Source organism: Dipodomys ordii, unplaced genomic scaffold, assembly GCF_000151885.1.
Source record: "Dipodomys ordii isolate 6190 unplaced genomic scaffold, Dord_2.0 Scaffold131, whole genome shotgun sequence".
Lineage (NCBI taxonomy): Eukaryota > Metazoa > Chordata > Mammalia > Rodentia > Heteromyidae > Dipodomys > Dipodomys ordii.
The window spans coordinates 282,491-306,066 of record NW_012267347.1 but is presented as its reverse complement, the minus strand read 5'-3'; the positions used below and the strand labels follow the sequence as shown (position 1 = coordinate 306,066).

The 23,576-nt window shown below is 45.9% G+C and overlaps 1 protein-coding gene across 1 annotated transcript in view; it reads right to left on the bottom strand.

The window, feature by feature from the left end:
* Positions 1–327: 327 nt before the first annotated feature.
* The window catches only part of Olfml2b (olfactomedin-like 2B), a 37,485-nt gene continuing 14,236 nt past the window's right edge, over positions 328–23,576 (bottom strand). Inside the window, exons 4-8 of the mRNA XM_013030535.1 lie at positions 22,452–22,628; positions 16,358–16,583; positions 14,289–14,780; positions 1,833–2,009; positions 328–1,362 (exon numbers count right to left, since the gene is read on the bottom strand). Coding sequence (XP_012885989.1) covers positions 761–1,362; positions 1,833–2,009; positions 14,289–14,780; positions 16,358–16,583; positions 22,452–22,628 — 1,674 coding nt within the window. The 3' untranslated portion in view covers positions 328–760. The remainder of the gene's footprint in view (positions 1,363–1,832; positions 2,010–14,288; positions 14,781–16,357; positions 16,584–22,451; positions 22,629–23,576) is intronic.

Here is a 23,576-nt window from a genome sequence, read left to right as displayed (position 1 = left end):
TGTGATACATAATTAAGGAACAAATAGAGCCCACATCTTGGGCAAAATGATCAGAGAGAAAGCAGAACTGTAAGCAAAGAACTTGGGTGTGACAGTAGAAGAGAAATAAAAGAAAGTGTCACAAAATAACGCAGGGGCCAGCTCATTGCAAATCTCCTGGCAGCAAGCCCTTCTGTGGGGGTTGGAGGAGGGAGGGAGGGGCACTAATACCTGTGCTAACTTGAGACACTGTCCAGTTCAGCAGGAGTACACTTCTGAGAGCCAGGATGGGGATCCAGCCTTGGCCAGATGCATCCCTGCTAAACAAAAGTACACCGGGGAATGATTTTTAAATGTCTTCTTTATTTTTAAAAAAAGCTTTTTTCTAGGTTTTTAAAACTTCTCCAATACATAATTTTTTTTTCCCGCCACTCAGCCCTCTTTCTTGTTCCTTCACTCCTGCCTGCAAGACCCAAGGGAAGAAACCTTTCCCCAGAGTGAGAAGGGTATAGGGCATGAAGGAAAGTGGCTGCTGGTCAGAAAGAGAAGTTCATTTGCACAAAAATATAAACTGTGGAGGATGAGACCAGCACATACATGTATGGATTGATCTACAATCCATATTTAAAAAAAATAGACCCAAACTGTCATTTTGTATTTGTAATATTATACAAAATATATATTTTATAACACATATCCACCTGCACACTCATACACACAGACACACAGACACACAAGGTGCTAGTGGCCCCTCGAATGCTTTTGTGCAAGGATAAGGGTGTCAGTAGGCAAAGATGACATGGTAGGTGACCTGGTGGCCATTGTCCCAGGCATACAGGAGGCGGTCTTTGGGGTTGTAGTCTACCTGAGTTGTGTAGGAATATTCATTCTCAAACAGCAGCCTGGGGACGATCTGTGTGTTGGTGTGGGTGTCAAAGGCATAGGAGATGTTGGCATTGCGCTGGTTGTAGCTGTCCACGGCATACAGCACCCCACAGATGACAAAACAGTTGCCATAGAAATTCCGCCTCAGCCCTGTGCGCCACGTGGTCTCCTTCTGTGTGCTCAGGTCCACAGCATTGAGCTTGCTAAGGACAATGACCTCCTGGCTGAAACCCTCATCGTCCAGGGCTGGGTAGATGAGCCATAAGCCATTCTCATCCACAGCAAAGTCCACATCAGAGTGGCCCTGCCACCGCCAGGGGGTGGCCTCTTCATAGGCCACATCATGGAGCATAGCCCACGCAGCCACATAGCGCTGCTTCAGGTCATACTTAATGATGTTTCGGGTGAAGGCTCGGTTATAGTAAAAGGCACCATTGTACACCACATGGCCTGTGCCGATCCAGCTGTACGGCAGCTTGTAGGAATTGCTCCAGCGACCTGTGGTAGGGTAAGAAGACAGGAGGCTCAAGGCAGTGCTGTAGAGGGACCTACAGCTTCTGGGAAGGGGTGAGCTATCTAGCAGAGGTCTGCACACTTGGCTTTGTGCCTTGGTTCTGGTTCTTTCTAGTGTTCTACAAGAAGTTGCTTAAGTACTCTGTGCCTCAGTCACACAAACAGCAGTTCCCATTTGCTCACTGCATGTTTCCAGAATCTATAGTGCTCATGTGGCTGGATTTATCAACTATCAAGTGCTAGAAAGGAGGGCCAGAGCTGAGAGCCAAAAGAAAATGTGAGGGAGTATGGAAGGGGGACTTCCCTCCCAGGGAAGGTTCCTCCCAGGAAAGTTCCTTCTGTCAAAAGATGTCATCTTTCTCATCTGCTATCATCCTAAAGAGGCCTGGCCAGATGCAGCAGGGTTCCTGGAGGGCAGGGAAGAGGCTTTCTGAGCTGGACCCATAACCCAGTACCTTGTTTGAAGTTCTCCAGGTTCCGGAACTCTACCAGGGTGTTGCCATAGTAATAGTTGGTTACATAAATCCTCTCGTCCTTGGCCAGGGGGTCCTTCATCCAGGCGCCTTCATTTCTCCCATATGTGTTTTGTGTGGTTGGCCCTGTGATTGTGGACAGGGTGTCTTTGCACCTCCCTGGTGGAGAAGGGGTATATATAGAGGTTAGGATGATCTAATGATGACCCCCAAATCTTTGAGCCTTTTCTGGCCCTCCCATCTGAACTCTTGGCCACTTCTAACAGTCCTACAGAAACTGACCCCAGATGGCTTTGACATAATCTGTTGTGAATCCCTTTACATATCCTGCACACTACTCCTACAGAGACATCAACTGACCCCATGGTGGGACAGTGTTATGCCACTGTGCTTTGCTCCTGTTATTTAGTTCTCTCGCTCTGGGAGCTAAATTAAGTTCCAGAATCCTTTCCTGGTCCCATCTCTCTACTGGGAAGCCATTCTATCCTCCTGTTCTGTTCCACCCTGTGCCCAAAGCAGTATGAATGTATTTCTATGACAGGACATTTCAACTTCTAAAGATTTTTTTGGTAGTACTGGGGTTTGAGCTTGGGATCTCACACTTGCTTGGAAAGTGCTCTACCACTTTAGCCCTGCATCAGCCCCTTATGTTAAGTATTTTCAGATAGGCTTTCATGTTGTTTTTTTTTTTTGTTTATGTGTTGGGGCAAGCAGGCCTCAGTTATCCTCCTATTAATCCCACATAGCGGGGATTACAGACATACACCATACTGGTTTTCACAATGCTTACACATCTTTCTTCTTCCTATGCCTACCCAAACCACAGCATAAGCACCAAGGGCTGTAGCTTTTCTTCTTTGCATTCTCAGAACACACATGCCAGCATGTGTATCCAGCCTGGTCCCAGCATGCCTCAGGTGGTCTTGGGTGTGCCACAGCAGCATGAGAAAATAAATACAAGCTGAGAAGAGGATTCTGTTGGGCAGAATGATGCTTAAGTCATTAGTGACACCTAAAGGCACATGCTCTTCCTGTCCTTGTACTAATGGACTGTGGAAGTGACAGAAAGGACAACCACCAAATGGATCCTACCTCTTGGCTTCCTGAGACCTTTCTGTCAAAGACCAGCCGAGTGCCTGCCCTTCCTTTCCAGACACTCATTTGGGAAAAAAGAAAGATCTACAGTTTGGATTCTGGGCTCTCTCAATTCCAGGGCAGCTCTATTCACAAACTGTTCCATACTAGTCCACTCATTCTATTTGAAACCATCTGATGAAGGAACCTCGTGCCCTCAGCTGGCAGATGGAGCAGGGTAGCCACGTTCTTGGCCCTGGCTCTGGGGCAACCAGAACATGTTTTCCAAGGTATGTCCCACAACTTGGCGCCACTGGGAAGGTTTGGGCAGCTCAGTGGAGGTTTATTGGGTTCTACTCTGTCATCTGGAGGTAGAATCTCTCCCCATCAAATAGCAGAACCTACCCACCCAAGCCGCATTTCCCCCATAGCTGAGCTCATCTGTGCGAGACAATAAAGCAGCAGTTCCTACTGAGCCTGGTGGCAGAGTCTGATGGAAAACCATCTCATTCCATGGTATGAAGCAGGGCCTGGCTACCAGTGGAGAAGCCATACTTTCTAGCATGAAGGTGAGCCCTTACATGCCATCCTAGAAAAGCACCTTCATATACCTCTTCCCTGGGCTCTGGCAAGGACTCTAATTTCCCCATACATGCCAGCCATCCCCAAAGCTCCACAAATGGCCATGCAAGACAAGGTGCTTCTGTCTGCATTGTGGTGGCCACATCACCTGTCTAGTTGAATGGGCTCAAAATGCTGGGGCTTATCTGAGTTGATGGTCTGTGTACCTGGAAGAGCCTCAAACACTACAGTCCTTTCTATGCAGCCCAAGGCTCTCAATGGCAGGAATCTGAGGTGTTTGGACTTGAAGCCAATGGCCTTCAGCTTGGTCCTGACACTGCCCCAAAAGTCTGTGTTGCCTCTCTATTTTTTTTCTATTTTAAATTTAATTTTATTGTACAGTTGATGTATGGAGGGGTTACAGTTACATAAGTAATGAGTACATTTCTTGTTAAACAGTGTTAACCTCCTCCTCATTTTCTCCTGCTTTCCCTCCCCCTGACTTCCCTCCCCCCTAAGTTGTGAAGTTCATTTCTAACATAGTATCATGTGAGTATCACTGTTGCATTGGTTCACTGTTTGTCCTTTGTCTCACCATTTTTGTGATTTCCCTTCCATTCCTCAAATCAGATGAAGTTATATACAAGACTAAGGATATCAAAATAAAAAAAAATGACAACAGGGGATAAAGCATTAAAAAAGAATGAAAAAAATAACTGCAAACAAAACACACACACACACACACACACACACACACACACACACACACACACACACACACAGCTCTTGTTTCCATATCCTGGAGTTCATTTCCATTGGAGTTCATTTCTGTTAGCACATTTTATATGATCATATGTGCATAGCTGTTGAGATATTGTGATCCTCTGCTAGGACATATAATAATTATTACAAATAAGGGAATCCATGGATCCTATGTTTCTTTGGGTCTGGCTTACTTCACTTAATATGATTATTTCCAAGTCTTTCCATTTCCTTAGGAATGAGCCAATATCATTCTTTCTGAAGGAAGCATAAAATTTCATTGTGTGTGTGTGTGTGTGTGTGTGTGTGTGTGTGTGTGTGTGCGTGTGTGTATCACCACTGGGTTGGTTTCATATCTTAGTAATGGTAAATAATGCTGCAATGAAGATAGTTGTGCTTATAGCTTTAGTGTGGTCTTATTTGTGGTCATTTGGTTAAATGCCCTAGAGTAGGGTTGTTGGGTCATTCTTGACACCTTTAAAATCTCCTAAATTTATTTATCTTTCACCAGAGTTATATGATCCATCCTGTATTGGTTTCCATGGAAATTCTGTTAAGTTTGTCTATCAAGAATTCCACTACCATAGTAATTGCCCTTCTATTAGTCCATTCCTTAGATCTAAATCTTCACTGGCCTTTGCATTTAGAGTTGAGCCTTATCTCACTTCTGTTTGGGAATAAGTATTTTGTTGCCTCTATATTTAATAGTAAAGCAAGTCTAATACCTGCCCTGTCTGATTCAGGAGTGCTTGGAGGTTTTTCCTAAGGGATAAGAAGCACATCCCATAGATACCCAGTTCCTAGTCACTAGAACCTATTAAGGCAACCTTCTAGGGAAAAAGGGACTTTGAAGACATGAATAAGCCAAGAATCTTAAAGATTATCCTGGAATATCTAGGTGGATCAATTATAAGTATCCTCATAATGAAGAAATACAAGTAAACTGACTACAGAAAAGGAAGAGACAATGTGATAATGGAAGAAAAGACTGGAGTGTTGTAGCCATAATCCAAGGAATGCTGGTAGTCACCAGAAACTGGATAAGGGAAGGATGGAATCTATTCTGTAGTCTCTGGCAAGTTCCAGCCTTCTGACACCATGACTGGTTTGGCCTTGTAAAACTAATTTTGGATTTATAGCCTTCAGAATTGTTAGTGAATAAATTTCTATTGTTTTTAGACAGCAGGTCTATAGCAAATGAACACAGATAAAGTCAACTTATGTGACTAGGGAAGATGTTCCTGTCTCTGTAGGAAGAGGGGAGTCCCCACTTGCAGTCATGCAGTCATACAGTCCTGACACTTGGGACCTCAAGACATACTTCTATATGTCCTGAGATAGAGCAAATACTATGGAGGGGTGGAGGAGCTTGGGTTGGAAGGACAGTATTGATGTATGTGGTTTCACAGAATTTGAGGACAAGATCAAGGGAGAACATTTGTTAGGAAATGGAAAGACTTGGAAAAAATTATACTAAGTGAAGTAAGCCAGACCCAAAGAAACATTAGGTCCCATGGTTTACCTTATTTGCAATAACCAGTACATGTCTAGAACAAGCAGAAAAGGTCAAAAGCTACATATGACCATATAAGATGATGTTAAGTGAAATGAACCCCAAGACAGGGACATGAGTGGTTTTATTCCTTGCTATTTTTTTGCAATTTTTTTGAGATTAAGTGATTATATAATTTCACAAATTTCACAGTATTGTGGGATAGTGATGCTTAGTTAAAGTCACCTTTTGGGGCAAAGTGTCTATCATGGTATAAAGTTTATGAGTTCTATGGACTTTGACTATACAGTTACTTTTTCCACATGGGTGATATGTACATTCCTTTCCTTTTGCATTCTTTTCCACTCAATCCCTCCCTCCATTGCAGCCATTGAGTTGCTTGGTTCGTCCAGTGCAGTTGATGGGTCCCACTTTGTAAGTTTTCACATTTCCCTCTTGTCCTGTGTCCTTCTCCTAGTTTCCCTCCAATATGCACATATATACCATATATGTGTTCAGCTCTTGCTATTGTTTTTAACCTACTTATAACGGACTATGTGATTCTTTTGTTTCTTTTGTATGTTCTTACCCCATGGTATAACCCCTGTTTTCACTGTATCTGATTCTGGTGTCCTGCATCTTGTATACACATTTTTATAATTTGGGGAGGGGAAGGGATATAACAAAATACTTAAATAAGGATACAGGTTGACCCATTGTAACAGTGAGATATACAAGACACTATGTTGAAAACAAACTTTACAATTTCAGGTGGGGGTGTGTGTGGAGGGAGGAGTTGGGGAGATAGGGAGGGAAGGGATAGTAGGGGAAAAACAAAGGAGGAGGTAACAATGCTCGATAGGAAATGTACTCATTTCCCTACTTATGTAACTGTAACCCCTCTGTACAGTATTTTTTACAAAAAAAAATCAAGGGAGGAGGCTAGTGAACTATGAGCTCCAGACATGTTGCCAAACAAGTCTGGACAGTGGGGTGGTTCAGAAGCTCCCACTCTTGACAATAGTCTGTCAGCTTTGGAGAGAAGACACTGCACTCTGACTCCTCTTTAAGATGAAGGTCATGGGAGGCAGGTCAAAGGCACTGCAGAGAGGAGAATGCTGTCTGCAATGCATCTTAGTTACTCTAGAATAGGGCTGTAAAGGATAGTGACAGATCAAGCACTTCTATTTATCTCACTCAACATTCCAACAAAGGACTTAACCTTGTTATATGGTGACCAAGGCCTGAAAAGAAAGGGTTCTTCCTTTCAATATATAAAGCTGTTGAGATATCACATCCTAAAAGAATATATCAGCAATTAGGAGCCTCTCCTGCCTTATGTTGTGAGTTCACATGGCTGACCTCCCTACAGAGTATCCCTCCTCCTGACCAGATGAGATCAGCCCATACCCCTGATGCTGCCTCTCAGGGGGCCTCTCCAGCCTCCTGCTCTATTCAAGTCCCTTTTCAACCACCATTCTACCTTGAGAAGTGTTGCTTCCCTCAGTGGACCTCAGTAGGTTTCCATGACCTGCTCTTCTGGTTCCTGTCTCTCACTTGCCTACCTTCTCCAGCACTTGGATGGCCCTACCCCTTTTTCAGATAACTCTTTTTTTTGTTGTTGTTGTTGGTCGTGGGGCTTGAACTCTGGGCCTGGGCACTGTCCCTGCACTCTTCAGCTCAAGGTGAGAGCGCTCTACCTCTTGAGCTTTTTTTTTTTTTCCAGAGCTGAGGACTGAACTCAGGGCCTGGCGCTCACCAGGCAGGCGCTCTTCCGTTGAGCTAAACTCTCAGCCCTGGTTTATTGGAGATCAGAGTCTCGTGAACCTTTCTACCTGGGCTGGCTTTGAACTGTGATCCTCAGATCTCAGCCTCCTGAGTAGCTAAGATTACAGGTGTGAGCCACCGGCACCTGGCTCAGATAACTCTTATAGCTCAGTATTGTCCCTTTTCCTCTTGGTCCAGGTGTCATTTCTGAGTATCAGTTATCAATGGCCTACTGGATATTTCCCCTGGGTGTCCTGCTCCCTCCAGGTTGATGGCTTAAAAGATTCATTTGCTCCAGGTCACAGTCTGTTCCACTTGAATTTCTTGTTCTAGACAAAGGCAAGACATGTCACACACTAGCCAAGTCAGAAACTTGAGCCATCATGATGTCTTCACTACCCACACTTCAAATGGTCAATGAGTTGCATATACTCATTCTCTTCATTTGGTCTTTCTCTTGCTGCTAGGTTCTTTCACCTCCATGGCTTGGTTTAGACCTTACTGTCTCTGGCTTGGCTCACTCCAGTGACACAAGTTTGTCTCATTGGCTCACCTCTGCCCCATCCAGAAGTCGTAGAGATGTTTCCATGACTGCATCAGCTGAAACCCTAATAACACTTCTCCAACCACCATGTTGTGGAGCCCCTATGTGAAGTCCATATGCCTCTGACAGGGCCATTCTTCTTGCCACCTCAACTCAAGTGGCTACAGGCTGGTTGTGAGACAACAGGCCCAACATACAAAACGAACCAGAAGAACAGCAACCCAAAGGCATTCAAAGTCAAGAACACAAACACATCTTGAGTAAATTTGGCCCTCAGGTTGTCAGCTTGACACTTCTCACCTATCCTTAGCTGGACATATCAGGCATCTCCATGGATTCCATGCCTGTGGTAGCTTTACGGGGGTATAACCTATGCAGGCCTCATACTCAGAGCATTCCAGGTTAATGCTCTGCCAGTGGCATCTTGAAATTCTTAATTATTTACCTTTGAATTTCATAAGGAGAGTAGGACATGGCCATGTGCATGACCAGAGCACAGTGTAAGCACCTACATACATTTAGAGTTGGTTGTATCCAGTGGACTCAATTCTGGGTTCACTGTCATGTATGGGAGCTTGGTGAGGTTCAAGGTGAGCACACGGTAAACATGCTGTCCCAGAGCACACTTCCACTACAACCAAGACTGGTCTCAAAAGCAGGAGACATCATGGTGGGCTGAGGAACCCTACCCTATCCTTATATGCTTGTATTAAAAAAGCATTTTCTTCTTATGCTGATAATGACAGAAGAGGAATGATAGCTGAAGTCAGAGTGTGGGTAAAACATGTATAGATCAAGAACAACCATGATGTTTCATGAAAACTTGATCTCTGAAGAGGCTGGAGTCTGAGAATGGCCAAGCAGACAGTTCACCTCATCCAACTGAGCCCCAGTAAAAACCTGAGATGCCAAGGCCAGGGTATCACTCTATGCATGTTGTCACTCAAAATTAAAGGCTTGTCTACACACAACTGAGACACAATTGAAGTTTGTTTGGCACTTTCTGAACTAGGTCCTACATGACCTTGGTGCTGATTTAATCAGCATCCTTTGGCTATAATAAGTCACAAGTACAACAGCAACAGAAAAAAATAAATGAGTGAGTTTTGTGCAGGTTTCCACTGTTCTAGTAAGCACAAGATAGAAATATGTGAGCCACAGAACACTGATCATATCATTTTGGTGGATTCTGTCTATCAGTCAAAAGGTCTCATATTTGTAATGGATGTTAAAAAATATAAAGATGAATGGTAAAACTCATGCTATTTGAATTTTCAATATTTTTCTACTTACAGTGGCATAAAACACCAAATTAACCCCCTTTCCAGAAGAGTCCAGGCTGCCCTAGGGCTCTTGCTGTGCCATCAGCTGCCTGTATGGTTTCCCCACCTCTGTATGGTCCCACTGAGTTCCCTGCTGGGCTATAATCACATTTACAATCAACACTGGTCTTCCATAAGCCTATGTGCATGACACACAAGCTCTAACCAAGGCTCCTGCTAGAGCTGTCATGGCATCTGACATGCAAGTACCCATACATCATTCAGTGCTCAATGTCCACACTGACCAAATTTGTGCATTGTTTCTGTGCTTACAACCCTCACAATCACCTGCAGCCTTTAGTCTTGTCTTATTCCCCATCCCCCATCATCAGGTCTTGGCTCTCCCACCAGAAATCCTGCCATTCTTCCAGCCTAGTCTGTGCCCATATATTCCTGCTACTTTTCCCTTCACCCTGTCCTCCCTGGCTCCCACTGTTGCCTCTTCCTCAGGGCTCCTTTTTGTACTGTGAGGCTCAGAAGAGGGAGTCCCGCTGCAGAACAGGACCATAAGGACCACTGCCTGCCACCACACAACTGTATGTTCTCTAGTTTGGCCACCTGCCTTTCCCATGCAGTTAGCCCCTCACAGAAATGACTGTGTCGTGCTCAGTGTGACTCTTTGCAGCCCACACAAAGAGGGGCTGGCTGAGTGAGCCTCACCCTGGCCAGGAGGCATTTATTTACAAGGAATAGCTCCTTATACTCATCTTTTTAGAGCTAGCAGCCCCTGAGATATGACTATGGTAGAGGCCCTGATGGGTTGGGGGCCTAGGCTAGTGGACTCACAGGTATGCCCATGGACTCAAGATGGGCACTGCTAGCCAGGAGACTGAAGGCAGCTGACTAGGAAGAATCTGGGCTCTGTGGAGGCTCTGGAAAGCCAGGACAGCCTAGCCATCTCACAAGCTCTGGGGGTGGCTAAGACCAAGCACTGTGTGGTAGAGACATCCTTTGCAGATTCAAATATAAGATGAGCTCTTACTGACACTGATGTTAGCTGATGGTTCTCTGAAAGTACTTTTTATCTTTTTCCACCCTCATCCCAAATTAGCTTCTAAAATGCATCAGGAATTGTCACTGATAAAATCTAGGAATCTGCAAAGCCCTAGCCTCATGGCACTAGCACCCCCACAGACTTTCTCAGCCTGGTTGTGAGGCTACTGCTCCCCTCCACCCAGCCTTCCTCCCTAAGCCCAGTGCTCATCACTGCCAGTATTTCCTCTCTTTATGCTCCAGCTAAGACATACCAATGGCTCATTTGCACAGTCAGGAATAATTCTCCTCACCAGGTGCCAGTGGCTCACGCCTGTAATCCTAGCTACTCAGGAGGCTGAGATCTGAGGATCGCAGTTCAAAGCCAGCCTGGGCAGGAAAGTCCGTGAAACTCTTATCTCCAATAAACCACTCAGAAAATCAGAAGTGGTGCCGTGGCTCAAGTGGTAGAGTGCTAGCTTTGAGCTGAAGAGCTGAGGGACAGTGCCCAGGCCCAGAGTTCAAGCCCCATGACCGACAAAAAAAAAAAAAAAAGAATAATCCTCCTCTACTTGTGTTTGGAATACTTCTGTGAATTTAAAACTCTTCTGAGTGTAATAAAAGTTATTTTAGGACCAGAAAATCAAGCTTGGAAACCTGGGATAAGATGTTTTAAAGACAACCCTGTTTAAAACCACATGTTAAGCAGCTCAACAATCATAATTGCCATCAAATAGCAAGCCAGCCCTTCCCAGTAGCAAGACAGCGGCCCAGGTCAGTTTCAGCTAAATGTTTCTTATTGAACTGATGGCTGTGGGATGTCAGCATATTACTTTGCTTGGCCAGGCCCAGGTGAGCCAGGGGGTCTGCAGAGAAGGTTCAAGTGTGGAAACCTCTCTATATTAAGGCAGCTAGAAGGAAACACTTGGTAGCTAATTAATGATTCAAAATGATTCCCTAAAAGTTGTTAAATGTCCCACATGGCTTGAACAGCCAAACTCTTCTTCCAAGACAATCCTCAGTATATGTGGGGACTGCATATCTGTGTCTGCACCCAGGTTTTCTATGAGTAGATATAAGAGAAGTCCAGCTCTTCTGAAAACTCTGCAGATTAGTTTCTTTTGGTAGTACTGGGTTTTGAACTCCGGACCTCACACTTGCTAAGCAAACTCTCTGCCACTTGAGTCATGCTCTAGTCTGTTTTGCTTTTGTTCTTGAGATAGTCTCACACTAATTTTATGTTAAGCTTCAGATCACAAACCTATTTCTGCCTCCCAAGTAGCTGGGGTTACAAGTCTGTTCCACCAGGCCAAGCCTCTACAGGTGTAAAAACAGTCTTACATTCTTTGCCCAACATTTATCACAGGAGAACATATGTTCTCTCCCCTGTTTACCTGTGGGCTGCCAGGACTTGGAGGTTCTATGTAAGAGAACTCAGGTTTCTGGAGGGGGCAGGGTCTTAAGAATCCTAGAAAGGAACATGCCAGAAAATCTCATAGATGCAAAACCCAGGGGAAGCAAGTAAGAGAGGTTTGGGGCCAGGACCAGGCTAGGAGGTAGGCTATGATGGTGGCAAGGGGCTCCACTCTTGGCCAGCAGAGAAAGGGAGAGGTTCCCAGGCTCCAACCCACCATCAGAGGACACACTATCTTCTCACCACCTGCAGTAGGGTGGTGGGGACAGACTTCTAAGCACCCAGAGGCCCTTCCCCTTCCACTGGAGGATGACAAGATGAGGGTGGAGGTATGGGACTGGAACTCACACAGCGTAGATGGGGAAGTGAAGTGCTGAGTTCTGGGACTCCAGTTTCAAGGCTGCCAGAGTTAGGGTGGAAGCAGAAGCCTTTGCTCAGATGCCCAGGCAGGACCACTGCTTCAAAGGCCTTGCATGGCTAGTTTGATTGCATCACAAAAGGGAAAGCGAAGAAAGGAAAACTTTTTCCTATTCCAGGGCTTATGGACCCTGGGGTCCATCCCTCCAACCTGTTTTGCTGGCACCACTCTGCCCTTATTCTGGGATGTTCACCCAGTAAGTACCTTTGCTCTACTGTGTCCCCATAAACTTCCTACAGGAGACTAAAGAATAGGAAGGAATAAGTCTTTGGCAAATTTCTAATTTCCATTCATATCAAGAGCAAGGCAGAGATTTAGCAAAGGTCCCAGCAAAGGCTATTAGTGCCAGGAACCAGGCTGCACCTGGCCACATGGCTTGGCAGGTGCTCTCCCTTCACCTTGGTGCTCACGGATTAAGGATTAGGAACAAGCCCCATCCTCTGTCAAAGCAAGTGTATTTTTCAACAAATATTTTGAGTGCTGTTCTGGCCAGGTGCTGGTGGCTCATGCCTGTAATACTAGCTGTTTAGGAGGCTGAGTTCTGAGGATTACTGTTCAAAGCTATCCCAGGCAGTAAAATCCATGAGACTCTTATTTTGAACTAACTAGTAAAAAAGGCAGAAGTAGGGGTGGAGCTCAGGTGGTAGATGTATGGCTTGAAGAAAAAAAGCTAAGAGCAAGAGGTCCTGAGTTCAAGTCCCAGTACTGGCACATATACACACATGAAAATAGCTGTTCAGTAGTAGTATTTAGTCACTTTGAACGGTGACTTGATAAATGGTTGGCTCAGTTCTTTTTGGTGTAGTTTCTTCATAGCTATTTTCACCCCCCTCCCTCCTGTTGCACTGTTCTTAGTCATGTGGTGCCATCAAGCATTCAGGTTCAGAAAGAAGCTGCATTCCTCTTGCTTTTGGAATTCATTCCTTTAGACTTAGACATCAAAAGTCTTCCTTTTTCTACAGACCAAGCTCCCATTCACCCTTTAAAAACCATCTTAAAACAATACTGCCTTTAACAACATTCCCCAGCCTCCCCATCAGCCAGCCAGCCTATCTCTTTCTTGTTTCTCCATCCCTCTGTGATAGCGTCATATGTCACAAAGGTTCCACCCAATTTTGGGGCTCATGGAACTCTACCCCCCAGGGACCATGGTACTGGTTACTTTCCTGTTCCCCACTCTGCTCTGATGCTGAGACTTTTTCCCATAGTCAATCCTTTTGTTCACTCACAGCCTGATTGTGGGGGTCTACTCAGTAAATGTTCATAATGCCAACTCATGAAGGGAAGATCTTGCTCCATGCATTCATATAGATTTTAGAAAAAAGTCCCACTTCTGTCATGCACACATGCTGCCTCACTTCTGGAATTCTAGCTATGCCAAAGGCAGAGGTCAGGAGGGATTAAAGCCAAAAGTTAAGCAAGGTTCCATTCCAATGAAAAAGCTGCTTCATGCCTATAATCCCAGCTACTGAGAGGCAGAGGTTGGAGCATCAAGGGTTGAGGCCAGCCCAAAACAAAAGGGGGTAGGTATATGGTACAAATGGTAGAACATTTACCTACAAATTCAAGGCCTTGAGTTCAGTTTCCAGAACCAACAAGTGAGCCCTACCAGATGTTAAAAACTAATTACTAATCTTCATAATTACTAAATAACTTCATTTGCTTTTTTTGTCACTGTTTTTGTTTTTTTATGATGGAGGGATTGAACCCAGAGTCCCTCACATGCTGAATCTACCACTGAGCCAATCCCTGCTGAACATGTACCTTCCTGAAGTCTTCTCCCCCACACACTTAACTTTCTTTATGAAGAGCTTTGAGTCAGGCACCAGTGGCTCATGGCTGTAATCCTAGCTACAAAGGAAACTGAGATTTGAGGATTGCAATTCAAAGCCAGCCTGGGTAGGAAAGTCTGTGAAACTCTTAAGTGGAGCTGTGCCTCCAAGTTGTAGAGCACTAGCCTTGAGCAAAAAAGCCCAGACCCCGAGTTCAAACCCCACAACCACCATGACCAACAAAGCTTTGGCCATCTGGCTCTTCTCCTTCAATCTATTTCCTAGCTCTACCTTTTTACCTGAGCTGACCAGACCCAGAGGCCAAGTAGGATGAACTTACCTATGACATTCCGGATGTCATCTTCCTCTTCGGGACCACCAGTGGGGGTTGTTCCCTGCCCAGCAGTTGCATCTGTCCCCAGTAGGGCTCCTCTGACTGTGAAGGGAGGCAGTGGAGCCATGTGCATAGCTTCCACAAAGGCGTCTTCAGGAGCCATTGTGGGGGCTGCTGCAGCTGGGGGTTGTAGGGTGGCTGTGTAGGCCACAGTGGTGGCTGGGACCTGGGTAGAAGGTGCCTCCACCATGGTGTCTAGAACCACGGAGTTCGTATCTGGTGTGATGGAGAGTTGTCCAGCTGAGGCATGGTGGATGGAGGCAGGAAGGTCAAGCACCGAGGTGGAGACTGGTAGCACTACTGAGGAGTCAGTGGTCACCACAGTCCCTGGATGGGTGACTGCTGGCCTCTGGGTGGCACTGGTCAGTAGGTCATCTTGTCTCAGGAGCTGATCTTCAATGAGTAAATCCACTCCATGGTCACCACTGAAAAGTTCATCTGTGGAACAAATGCCAGACCAAGAGCAGGTGGCAGGTGAGTGAGTACAAGGCTCCTTTCTACAACATAACAGCTGGGTTTAGGGGTGCAGGCTAGCTGCGATTTTAGAGGGTGCTGAGGATTCCAGGTGAAGTTTATTTTTCTCTGAACACACCACTGTTACTATGTATCTCAGACCCAGGGGTCACCAGTAGGAGGGGATGAACTCTGATGGCTGGGAGGAGGTGAGTCATCCAGTTCATTTCACTCAACACATTTGTGCAATAATGTTGAGCTGAACAGATGAAGAAAGTCCAGAAGAACATACAGATGTCAGCCATGCAGCACTGGGAGAGAAGAATTTAAGAGGAAATGGCAGTACAAAGACCCTGAGTCTGGAAAACACTGTGGAGGTGGAGGAGCAGTGAGATGGTCCATGCAGATGAAGCTGAGGGTGGGAAGGGGAGGGTAACAGGTGAGGTCAGAGAAGGAACCAAGCTGGACCTTGTGTGGCCTGGAGCTGTACACAGACTTCTGTTTTCCTTATAAGTAAAATGGAAGAGGCTGGAGGATCTTAAGCAAAGATAGAACATGAGAATGGAAATATTTCTTGAAGATACAAAGAGTTCTAACTATAGAAAGTGGGAGAATGCAGTCATAATATTTAATGCATGTCCTACAAAATTAAGAAAATTAAAGGAAGGACTAAGTAGGGATGGGGGAGAATGATGAAAGGGGTGACACTGATCAAGATGCATTGTATGCATAAACTGCTTTGTTGAATGACAACTCCTGTGGACAACTAAAAGAATTTAAACATGATAACTGGTAAGTTGGATTTCATATACTTATCAAAAACACCATGAAGGAAATGAATTTGCAAACCACAGGCAGGGAGAAACTATGTGCATATCTAGATTTGTATCCAGAATAAAGAACTCCCACCAATCAATGACAAATGCAGTTAAAATAGATAAAATGATTAGGCCAGCTTCTGGCTGGGGAGCAAACTGGATGGAGGGAAAGGCAGAAGCAAGGGGACAGTCAAAAAGCTGGTGTGTAGGCTGGATTAGGGAAGTGGCTAGCTTGGAGAAAGACGTGTGGAGGGCTTTGGTAGGGGGCTCTGGACAAGGAAGTACAGGAGGAAGCTGGCAAGTATATAAACACAAGAAGAGGTAACATGAAAACCAAAATGTTGAGTTTCTACCTCCTATGAAAATGGATGAAAGATAAAGATCAAAAGGGGATGGTGCTAGAGACCCAAACAGCCAAGGAAAGGGTGGCAGATACTACTGTGTGTCACTCCCTCTGTTTCCTCATCTACAAACAGAGGACTGGACAAAAGGCCCTTGAGTCCCTTCCAACTCTGTCATGCTTTTGGCATACGCTTTTCTGCAAAAGCAAGTGACTTGCTCAAGGCAGCTCAGCAAGGGTAAGGCTAAGCACAGGAACACTGGATAACCTGTAACTGCAGTGTGGGATGCAGCAGTAATCAGACTGGATAGGGTATGTGGCTCCCAGGAAATCCATCTCCACATGGTCCCAGTGGCAATCCCTCCCTGTCCTTCCTCTGGGCAACCCAGCTGACTCCAACTCACGCTGCTCTTCCATGTCGTTCTCTTCCTCAGAAACTTTGGCTTTGTAGTAGGTGATGCCCCGGATGACAGTGGGCTTGGAGGCTGGCCTGCCCCTCAAGTGGACCTGCCTCTGCAAGGGGCGCTGCGGCTTCACCACCTCAGGTGGGGCCAGGGGCCGAGTCTGCAGGAGCTTGATGGAGTTGATCTGCTGGGACACGGTTTCTTCCTGCAGGAAGCGTTCTTCATACTGTTCCCCAGAGGAGGACAGAAGGGAAGGCAGGTCACTGATCAGAGGGCATAGTATGGGCATGGGCAGCACTTCTTCTGAGCCATCCTGTTCTGCAAGCTTTACATGCGTATGAATATGCCAACTGATGAGCTTTTGCCTCAGTCCTGTGTGAGACCCCTTTTATCATTTGAAGATTACGAAAGATATAAAGCGAAGGCATTGGCCATAGCTAAGTGGTAGAGGCAGGACATGAACCCAAGCTGTCTGTTTCCAGAATCTCTGACTTCATTGCTCCTCTGCCTAAGAAAATGCATTTCCCCTTCAGCTCTGACCCAGAGATGCTGCATGGCTTAGATCTAAGTGGTTTCCAGTGAGACTGGGAGGAAGAATGCTGGATTGGACTATGAAACAGGAGGACCAGGATGCACTAGCTCAAGATGAAGCCTGGCTGTTGGTCAAACTTGGGAAACTTTCTTCTAAGACACCTAGCTCTCCCCAGCTGCAGATTCTCTACTTGCATACAAAGCCCTAAACTATTTATCTGCCCTTTAGATCTCTTCAAAATTTGGTTTTGACCCATCTCAGCAGTCTTTCTCTGATTCTTTGCCCATTCCTTCACTCCTCCACCCCAGGTACCCCAGTCAGGTAGCTGTCTCCCAGACCTCTTGGCTCCCCTGAACTGCTAGGTCTTTCCTGTTTGGAAGCCATTATGTCCCTTTCCATACCCCAGCCTCACATTTAGCTACTTACTGGAATCTACCCATTGCTAGTGGTCCCTCTGGAATCTCAGGTCCCCAGGCAAATACACCAAGTCCTTGGCCCTCAATTTTCCTCACAGTCCTCACTCCTCTATGGCACAAATTTCTGATTATCCCAAGCCTCTCCTCTTCTGTTCTTTACTAACAGACAACTGGTTTTATGAGTGTGGTCATGGGGGAGACAAAGAAAGTGGTAGGAGGAACTTTTGGAGAGTTCTCTAAAACAAGGTTGATTAAGCAGGGAGACATATTTGCTCTCTTCCTTCTCTGCCTTGAAAAGTGAACAATATGGCTAGAGTTGAGGAGCTATCTTGTAATCATGAGGGGATTTTGAGGATGTGGTCACTGATTATGCCACCTAAGCTATCAGACTCCTTTCATACCATGAGGAGGCTGGTGGGCTCCCACAAATCCTGCAAATCTAGGCTTTGGTGAAATCACCCAAAGGGATGTGTGTGGTCTTCTGTAATCCTAGCTAATCAGAAGACACAGATCAGAAAGTTTGCCATTTGGGGTCACCCTGGGCCAAAAAGTTAGTAAGACTTCATTTCAATAAACAAACTGAGTGTGATGGTCACACTCACATCAGCTGTCACATCAGCTGTATAGGAGGCATAGGTAGGAGAATTGAAATCTAAGGCCAGCCTTGAGCAAAGTTAGCACAAGACACCATCTGAAAAATAAAGCAAAAATGGGTTGGACTTGTTGTTCAAGTGTTAGAGCATCTGCTTAGCAACTGTGTGGCCTTGAGGTCAAATCCTAGTAGTATAGGCAGAGAGAGGAAGAAGAAGGAAAAAAGAAGAGGAGAAAGAGGGAGACAAGGGAGGGATAGAGAAAAGGGATAGAAAAAGAGACAAGGGGGTAGAGAGTGAGTCTATTCTGTGAGGAGAATGCTTGGGGAAAGACCTCTGCCCTGGATGCCCAGCGCTAAGACAGAGCAGAGCCTGATTGTGGATGGTGGCATCATAGCCAGCTTCTCTTTGCACAAAGGAAGCCAAGCAAGCTTATGTTTTGACCTTTTAAATCTATCATGGAGAAACCCAAGTCCTCCATTCCTACCATCCTCCCTTGTACTTATTTTCCTATGACTGAGGTTGTCCAAATGGCATGGCCAATATGGTATTCCTACACATGTAGTATATGTAGGAGTGAGCACAAAGTGGAGATAGACTCCTGCAAGGTGGGGGCACACCTTGCCATCTGCCTTCCTAGCCCAGAAGGGGCTGGGAATGTGGCTTAGTGGTAGAATGCTTGCCTTGCATGCATGAAGCCCTGGGTTTGATTCCCCAGTACCACATGAACAGAAAAGGCCAGACGAAGAGCTGTGGCTCAAGTGGTAGAGTGCTAGCTTTAAGCAAAAGAAGCTCAGGGACAGTGCCCAGGCCCCGAGTTCAAGCTCCAGGACTATTAAAAAAACTGCCCAGAAGAAAGGGGCACCAGGCTGACTGTGCTGTAGGCAGCCTCCACTTGTTTACCTGCTCTCCCTCATTTCCTATCTTAGAGGGAGGGGACCTCTGCCACCTGGTTATTGGTGACAATTTTTTTTTGTTTTTTTTTTTGGGTCCGGTCATGGGGCCTGAACTCTGGGCCTGGGCGCTGTCCTTCAGCTCTTCTGCTCAAGGCTAGCGTTCTACCACTTGAGCCACAGCGCCACTTCCGGCTTTTTTCTTTTTGCTTATGTGGTGCTGAGGAATCAAACCCAGGGCCTCGAGCATGCAAGGCAAGTGCTCTACCACTGAGCCACCTTCCCAGCCCTGGTGACAATGTTTTACTGAGCATTTATTAGGACTGTGGATTGATAGCTCTATGACTTTTGACCCTTATCAGGAGCAAGGTACTATTGTGCACATTAGAACAGAGGCTTGAAGTCATTTTTTGTTCAAAATGAATCAATTCCATGGCTGACAGGGGCCACTAGTGAAGTCCCATGCCCATCCAGTGGACCCAGATCTGCTGCCTTCTAAACCATGCTGTGCCTCACAGTAAGCCACATTTTGCTAGCAGTGGCCACATCCTCAGGACCACAGTGTGGCTCTGGCCAGCAGACATGCAGACAAAGAAGAGCCCTCATTTCCTTGTGGGAAGAATTGCCTGGGAAGCTGAGAGGCCTCAACCACAGCTCCTGACTCATTTGCGGAGGGGCACCTAATTGCTGGACCCTGGTTTCCCTCTGCATTGCAAAAGCAGGTTGTCATTTTTTCGTGGCAAACCTCAGGATCTGCCTTTCATTCCAGACTCTCACAGAAGGGTGGGGTCTGCAGTTCCTTGTTCCAGCCAAGGATTTGGAGCAAGATCATGGTCAGCCTTTGCCAGAGAACATATAATTTCCTTGGCTTCTCTGGAGACAGGCTACACTAGGTGGCAACTTCCCCTACCAAACTTTGATTTCTTCTCCCTGTTCATCCAAGAGTCTGTTGCATGACTTCAGCTCCTGGCATGGATTGTTCCCACCCCCACCCTGCCTTATCCACTCTTGAGCCAGCCCTCCAACCCCCTGCCAACCCTCCAAGCAAGAACCATGTTAGAGAGCTGCCTCCTACAAATCACCACTTATCCATTCCAAGAAACCTCTGACATCATGTGCAAACCCTGGAAATAAACAAATCATCCACTCCCTTCCCAGTGAGCATAGGGCTCATCTCCAGAGAGTTGCTAAGGGAGAGGAAGAATCCACCTTCCTGGCCTCCTTCATTTTTTTCCTCTCCAGCCCACTAGTCTGGTTGAGCAGATTGTGCTAACTCCAGCAGTGTCTGGAATAGGGGTGCAGGGAGGGGTAAGGACTTTGCTGAGCAAGGAAAAAAAACATTTGATGTGTTTGATTTGGTTTGCTGTTTGTCCTCAGGAAATCTAAGCTAGGCTCTGAATGTCCCACAGAATGTGTCATGGAGACAACAGATCAACTCTCCAGCTTAGCTGGCCTGGGAGCCAGGAAGGCCCTCTGGCTGAAGATGTCCCTTGGGCCCCAGGTATGACAAGCAGGTGTTCTTCCTCTCTAATCCCTTTCAGTCCTAGTAAGACTTCTGGCTCTTAGGAGCTCAGCCTGCTCAGGAGTGACCCACCAAGCAGACTAAACACATACTCAATAGCCAGCATGTTGGGGACACCAAATAAATGAAGATAAAAATAATTTCTGAAGAAATGTGATTTCCAAAATACATCAAAGTACTCATCATAAATAAAGCCCAGAAAATGATTAACTTTCCTTTTACTTACATTACGGTTTGGAATTGTTTTTGAGTTATATGCTGGGGAGGCATAGACACCATGCTTTCTCAGGTCTTGTTTGATTCAGAGTTCTAGACTGCCTGTTTGGGCATCAGAATGCATGTACCCAAAAAGTCCCCAAATCCTGCCACATGCTTGCTGTGAAGTTTTGCTACCCATATGCCTAAGCCTTCCTCCATATCACAAAGCAAGAGTCCCTCAAAGCAATGCTTCCTGTTATAGTTACGCCTTTGGGAAACAATGCATTGATGGCTTGCTCACCAGACCATGTACTTTTGGGGAGTGGTGTACCTTTAAGAGGAGTGTCTAGTGGAAGAAAGATTACTGGGACACTTTCTACCCAAAGCAATTCAACCAGGCAACCATGAGCCAGAACGAGCCTTTTCTTTTGGGGGGAGTTGGAGGGAGAGGTACTGGGGTTTAAACTCAAGGCCTTGCACTTGATAGGCAGTCATCTACTACTGAGCCACACTTCCAACCCATTGTTTTGCACTGGTAATTTTTGAGATAAGGTTTCATTTTTTGACAAGGTCCATGCCTGGACCACAGTCCTAGCTTACACTTCCCATCAAAGCTGGGATGACAGGCATGCACCACTATGCCAAAGTGATGGGGTTTTTTTTGCCCAATCTGGCCTCAAACTGCTGTCCTCTTGATCTCTGTCTCCTGAGTAACTAGGATTATGGGCATGAGCCACTGCACCCAGCTAACTTTGCCTCTTATTTTGTTACATGAACAGAAAGCTGAGTAGCACACTTCCCAACCTTTTCTACATCATAGCGCACACAGAGCTCTGGGTCTGTAATTGGCCCTTGCCTGCTCAACCAGGAACCCACACCCACAGTGACTGCCTGAAGGTGAAGGGATCCTTCAATAAAACTCTCCAGTGTACTATGGCCCTGCCATTCATTGCTGACCATTGGGAACCAATGAAAGTGAGCAATATGGCTGAAATGTGGCTGTGCCTGTTTCCCTGGGACCTCAAATCTTCATCTTGCCCTGTTTACTTAATAGGACTCTAAATTGTACCTATTTTCCTCTTCCATGCTCTGGGGCTGTCTTCCAAACTAACCTTCATTCCTTGGCCATCAGTTGGAAGAGACCCTCTGTTATCATCAAGCCTGGGAGACCTGGAATACTCCAGGATCTATGTTTTCTTTTGTAACACAGTGGTCCTCCTTGATCAGGCCCACTTTCTAGAGCTATGGTGAAACCCATAGTAATAAAAACATGTAGAAATGACAAAGTCACTTATAAACGGTGGGCCAATTCACTTATTGTTCCAAATGCAGGCATTTCTAAGAGGAAAAGATGCTATTACTGTTGATACCAGAGTCTCAATGGTGGTACATGTCTATAATTCCAGCTACTACATCTGGAGGATTGCAGTTGCAGGCTAGCCCAAACAAAAAGTTAATAAAACTCTACCTCAACGAATGAGCTGGGCATAGTGACATACAACTATAATCTCAGCTACTTGGGAGTTAGCTCAGACTTTAGTCTGAGCTCTGTCTAGGTAAATGAGACTATGAAAGATAATTAAAGCATAAAGGGTATGATTAGCAAGTGGAAGGCCCTGAGTTCAAACTCTAGTATGATGATATCAGGACAGCTTGATATCCTTACAGCTCAATGCGAGAGCTGCCCATAAAGTCAGGATGGTTTATCATGGAAAGAATGCGGCTGGGAATCAGATGACCCAGATTTGAGTCCTGCCTTGATCCCTTACTTCTAGACCCTCTCTGGGCTTCAATGTTGAGAAATGGGGTCAACTTCTGCCTGTCAACCCTAGGAAACTAATAAACAGATGAGGTAAGCTCATGACCCTGGAAGCTCTATGCATGTGAGAGACCCTGGCATTGTATTTCCTGGGCTGAGCTGCTCCCAGGAGTTGGGGCTGTACCTCTTGGTGAGCGTAGGCTGCGGCTGCATCTCTCTGCAGGGCTGAGCGGAGGTCCTGCATGCTGTCTAGAGTGTTCTCAGAGTGGTTCTCTTTGCCTCGCTTATTCATCTCCATCGGAATTTCTTCCATGTCTTCTTTGACTTGCTCATTTTTCTTGGTGAGGTTTTTAGAAACTTCCTGAGAAGAGATTTGAACAGAGGATTCATGGAGACCTCTCTGAGCCTGAGCCACACAGACAAGGTGAAACACTAGGCAACAAACCATTGGGGCTGAAGAGTGCCTGCCTAGTCCTGTGCTGGGAACTGTACTGTGTCCCCAGGCAGTGTTTTCAGGGACACCCATTTCAGGATGTCCAACCTATCACAGCTCTCCTAATGCGACATGGCCACACTCAGGACCTTTGGTTCTTCTGTCATTGTATACAGCCTTGCACTTACCCAGTGACTTAGATCATTATCCCAAAGTCCTGTTATTTACACAAGTTAATCAGCCACTGTGGGTTTTTGAAACAATTTTAGAAGGGGTGACTAAAATATGTCCTTGATTTGCTTTTCTCCAGCACTTTTACCATTTAAAGTCTGGCTTCAAACTTTCAGAATACGTGAAAGGATATGCATATGTAGAGAAGCAGTAATGTTGGGCTCATCACTGCTTCAGATGTGGCTGGTGGGGAGATGAGCTACATGGTGTCATGCAAGCGCTTGGCAGAAATTCAGATTCTTAACCCCACCCCCACCCAGCCCTGCTGGATCAGAATCTGTACTTCAACAAGAATCACTGATGCACTGGAAAAGAGGGCGGAAATATGAGCAAGAAACTGTTTTATGAGAGCCAACATCTTCCTGGGCCTAAGAGAACTTCCTGTCTTAGTGGGGTTCAACCTTTCCATGACCTGGAAGCACCTGTGGAGCGGTTCACACCCAGTTGGTACAGAGACTCTAGATGCTACTTCTCTGTTACCACACTGACATGTGCAGTACTGGCCCTCAGGGGGCTACAAGCAGTTTAGTGAGCAAGACCAGTGAGGATCCTGCCCTAATGAAGACCAGCCTCCATGAGGAGGGAAATAAGCAACAGACAAACCAAAATACCTACAAGCCAGCCTCCAGGGGCTCCCACTTGGAA